This window comes from Athene cunicularia (genome assembly GCF_003259725.1).
Source record: "Athene cunicularia isolate RWA chromosome 27 unlocalized genomic scaffold, athCun1 chr27_part1, whole genome shotgun sequence".
Taxonomy (NCBI): Eukaryota; Metazoa; Chordata; class Aves; order Strigiformes; family Strigidae; genus Athene; species Athene cunicularia.
The window spans coordinates 829,793-834,290 of record NW_020799138.1 but is presented as its reverse complement, the minus strand read 5'-3'; the positions used below and the strand labels follow the sequence as shown (position 1 = coordinate 834,290).

The 4,498-nt window shown below is 52.4% G+C and overlaps 1 protein-coding gene across 1 annotated transcript in view; it reads right to left on the bottom strand.

The window, feature by feature from the left end:
- Positions 1–551: 551 nt before the first annotated feature.
- LOC113489059 (keratin, type I cytoskeletal 19-like) overlaps positions 552–4,498 on the bottom strand; it is a 5,214-nt gene continuing 1,267 nt past the window's right edge. Inside the window, exons 2-8 of the mRNA XM_026864569.1 lie at positions 4,265–4,347; positions 3,570–3,726; positions 2,978–3,139; positions 2,408–2,533; positions 2,001–2,227; positions 1,394–1,524; positions 552–845 (exon numbers count right to left, since the gene is read on the bottom strand). Coding sequence (XP_026720370.1) covers positions 820–845; positions 1,394–1,524; positions 2,001–2,227; positions 2,408–2,533; positions 2,978–3,139; positions 3,570–3,726; positions 4,265–4,347 — 912 coding nt within the window. The 3' untranslated portion in view covers positions 552–819. The remainder of the gene's footprint in view (positions 846–1,393; positions 1,525–2,000; positions 2,228–2,407; positions 2,534–2,977; positions 3,140–3,569; positions 3,727–4,264; positions 4,348–4,498) is intronic.

The window sequence follows — 4,498 nt, the reverse complement described above, 5'->3', positions numbered from 1 at the left end:
CCCCACGCCCCCCACGCCCCGATGACTGCACTGCAGTGCTGCTGAGACGCGCGTGACTGACATCACAGTCACCCGCAGCCAGCGCATCTCCCAGCCTAATGCCCCCACGGCTGCAGAGCAGCTGGAGACTGTGCCAGGGCTGGCTGCCGGGGGCCGCATGGACGGACGGACGGACACCATCCTGAGCCTGCTTTTTCTTGAATATGTTGGTCACGGATCTCTCTGTTCTCCTTTCACTGGCGAGCTCCAGCTCCACTCACGTCCCCCTTTGTGGCTCTGCAGTGAGTTTTAGCACAGCACTCAGTGGGAAGCCCCTGCCTGGCGAGGCTGCCCGGGCAGGTCCCGGGGATGCCGCGCGGGGACGGGCGGCGCTGCTGCAGGCTTTGACAGGACGGGGTGGGCAAGACCTGCAAGGCCAGCGAGGCCGTTGCCACTGGCAGAGCAGCTTTGTCCCCAGGGGAGTACGACCCCAAGCACGTTAGTGACCCTTGTACCTGGATCAGCACCTCGTTTTCTAAAGGAACTCAGTCTCCAGACACAGGTTTCTTGATTGCATCAGGCAGAAGCAAAGTTTTATTAGAGAAAATTTTTCACCAGCAGGTACATTAGTGATCCTGACTAACTCAAGTGACTTCTAGAGATTGCAGCGTTAGAGAACAGAAGGAGCAGAACAGAGAAGGTGGCCCCCAACAGCCCCCTTCAGAGACATGGCAAAGCATCGCTGAGTTACTTCTACTTTCTCTGCACAGAGGCGTGCAGTGAACATCGAGTGTTCTGTCTGTGGGTTTCTCTGTTTGTCATCTTCTGGTCCGTTCCTCCTTAATCACAAATTCTCCTGCAGGTCACTGGAGAAAAGACAGAGCAGCATTATTTGATCGGAACAGAGATTAAATCCTTCAAATAACAAAAAATTCGGGCCTGCACAGTGCCCTGATTTCAAGAGTATACCGTTAAAGAGGAGCAGTTGGCAAACAACCCAGGAACCCCCAGAAATTCCCTAAATAATTGTGTTCGAATGGGAATATGCGCTTGTGAAATCACAGATTTGCTTTTCACTGCTTCCAGCCTCTTTTGCTTAAGCTTCGTTTGGCTTCTTCTTTACTTCTGCTTCCAGATTTTTTTCTTTATCCTTTATTTCCCCACCTTTTCCCTCTTAGTTCTCCGGCTCCCGCTTGTCTCTCACTTGCTTTCTGCTACTCCCTACTGAGTCAGGACTCTCTTTAAACCTTAGTGAAGCCAACTCAGTCGGATGCCCTGTAGCAGATTGTACCTGTAGCAGAGTAACTCTGAGAAGATGCCAGCGACACGTCCTAGGAGCGTGTGTTGTCTCCTGGCCTTATTACAAAGGAACAAACTGGAGAAAGTTTTCCTTTTGCGAAAACACGGCTCTTACCTTGTATATCTCCGGTCTTGCAGGGCGGGACTTGGGGCTGGCAGTGGGAAGATGAAGTTGTGGTATAGGTGTGGCTTGTCCTAATGACTCCTCCTCCTACACCCGTTCCTACTCCGATTCCTCCTCCATGACTAGAGGGAGAAATTTGGTGAGAGAAACAGTGAATTTTCAAACTTTACCTGACGCTGCTGACTGACTACGTGACACAAAGTCTCGAACTACGTCTGTTACAGGGGTTAGAGTGTTTTACACCGTGCTCTTTTTTTCACTTTCAGAGTTGCTTTGCATTTGTGCTCCCCTTTGGAATGGAAATGCAACGCAGAGTGTTGCAATTAATTCTTATTTTGACAGCTCTCACCCATCTTACTTTAGGAAAGAGGCTGTGATGAGCGCGGACGTAATACCAGTAGTTACAGAGCTGTAACTAGCAGTTACGATTTGGTTTCTCTGCTTTGCAGATCCCAAAGAGCGATGTCTGGTTCAGATTTGCATGTTCATCACAGTAAAGTTGCTCTCAGCGAAAGCATTAAGATTATGTCAGATTCACGGTCTAATACAGATCCTTGATATTTTCAGTTATTCTCTAGTGGATTTAGAATCTACATACATAAGGTCCTGCTGTCCTCCTTCCAACAAGCACCGGTAGGTCTGAATCTCCTGCTCCAAACGGCACTTGACGTCCAGTAAGGTCTTGTACTCCTGGTTCTGGCACTCGATTTCCGCTCTTATTTCAGCCAATTGCTGCTCCACGCATGTGATCTGGTTCTGCAGCTCGCCGAGGAGGGTGTTGTACTGGCACTCAGTCTCAGCCAGAGAGGATTCCAAATTATTTCTCTGATAAACAAGAGAACCAAAGAAACAACACTCATTTAAGTGTCACCCTGGAATTTATTACTCCCAATCCAAAAATGAGAGAGCTATTCACCCCCACCATGCGGACTGGCGGGTCTGGCTGCTCAGGCTGGGAAATGCAGCAGCAGCCGCGTCCCAGCTGTAAATAAACTCACCACCCACCTGGCTGAGCTGGGCCTGGAGATCGATTTCCAGGGCTTGCAATTGGCGTCTCAGTTCGGTGACCTGGTTGTTGCACGTCTCTACCTCCTGGCCGCTTGTAATAACCTCCCGATTCACCTCCTCAATCTGCAAAACGCCAATCCAGAATAAAGAGCTTCAGGGAGTGTCTGTGCGAGTGGGACTTGCTTTTACAGAAGCCGAATGCAGTGAGCAGCTAGCCAAAAGAAAAGTGAGCAGGGCGAGTTCTCTGCGTGCTGGGCGTTAACCGCCAGCTTCAGCTGCTTACGCTTTTTACAAGTCGCTTTCACCTCGGGGCTATTAAGTCTCTTTAATCCAAATGTGGGATATCTCGGTTCCAGCAACACAGCACAGAGCCTTGCGGCCAATGCTGCTGCTCCAGATGGGACGTGACCAACTGGTCGGACTGGCCTGTGTCAGCTGCGGAACACGGGGCACAACGAGTGCTGCTCTCGGGCTCTGCTCTCAGGGGAGAAGAGCTGACTGTCTCCCTGCACTCCCGTGCCCCACAGCGTGCTGTCGGTGCATTCCGCAGCAGCGTGTGTCGCTCACCTTGCACTCGTACCAATCCTCGACTTCCTTGCGGTTGCGCGCTATCAGTGTTTCATACTGGCATCTCAAATCCTCCAAGATTTGCCTGAGATCTGGTCCAGGGCAGGCATTAACCTCCACGCTGACGTCTCCAGTTGATTGTTTTCTCAGGCAGTTCATTTCCTGGAAATAGAACCCGGATCAGACTCACACTGGCTTTTGAAAGACAACAGAGAGCAGCGCGTGGTGGCCAAGAGCAGCGCTCCCTGCGAGAGGAGCCTCCCAGCTACGGCTGCAGAGGCGCTGGGAGATGGCGCAAGTGTTTTCCCCAAGAAATCTGTTGGGTAATTTCTTTTCTCAGCCACTGGAGTCAGCAGCAACTTTCACCCCCCTGAGGCTCTCCCAGCTCCAGCGAAACCCCGAGAGCCGCAGCCGCCTCTGCTGCCGGAGCTCCAGCACCACCCATGAGGCAGATGGATCTCAGCCCCAGACCTGCCGGATGGGAACGCTGGGGCGTGAAAGTGGTTGATCTTTGCTTTTAAATTTAGAGCACATTTGTGTAGGCAAAGTTTTATGTCAGGGCCGTGGCGCTGCGGGCGAGGGCAGGACCCACCTCCTCGTGGTTCTTCTTCAGGCAGCAGAGCTCCTCCCGCAGCGACTCCAGCTGGGCCTCCAGGTCAGACCTGCAGAGCGTCAGCTGATCCAGGACCTGGCGTAAGCCGTTAATGTCAGCCTCCACGCTCTGGCGCAGGGCCAGCTCCGTCTCGTACCTGGTTTGGGCAAGAAGCAGAAACTCAGAGGGGTAACCTCTCTCACGAGCTTGGTTTACGCCAAGATCTCTCCCCCCCCCATGCTCTAAGCTGTACTTTGCTGGCTAAGCTGAATGCACCGCGCGTGGCGTTCCTGCCCGGCGCTTCATGCCTGTTGTGTGAAAGCTTTTTCTCCCTCCTCTACTTCTTTCCAGCTCTTGATCTCTGTATGTTTGATTTCACTTATTCAGCCGCGTTTCTGTTGTGCTGATCCCAGCCTGCACCGGTCCGTGATGGAAATGTACCAACCACACCGCTGAGGGCGGTCCCCAGCCCTCGCCAACAAACACTGTTGCCAAACGTTTTACCCGAGAATACTAATTAAGGGAGGGCTGGTGACCACGAGCAAAATGCCTTTCATCTCTCCATCCTGTCCTAACGCGGTGTTGCAGTGAGACTTGCCCGAAGTCTCTGTAATTAGAGCACCGAGACTCCCCAGGCAGGATGAAAAGGAGCAGGGAGGAGGCAATGGGGCTGGTCTGCAGAGAGGGGCACTCACTTCACTCGGAAGTCGTCGGCAGCCATCCTGCTGTTATCGATGTCCAGAATGATCTTGTTATTATCAATGGTTGCGCAGACAATCTGGAAGAGAGCAGACCACGAGGGATGCCTCACTCCTCTCCGCTGTTATGCTCTGTAGGTCTATCTAGATTGCAGTTGGGCAATTCCTTTTTCTGTTACCTTCTTACTTAAGTAACCTTGCTCCTTGAGCAGAGCAGTTGGGGGGGGGGGG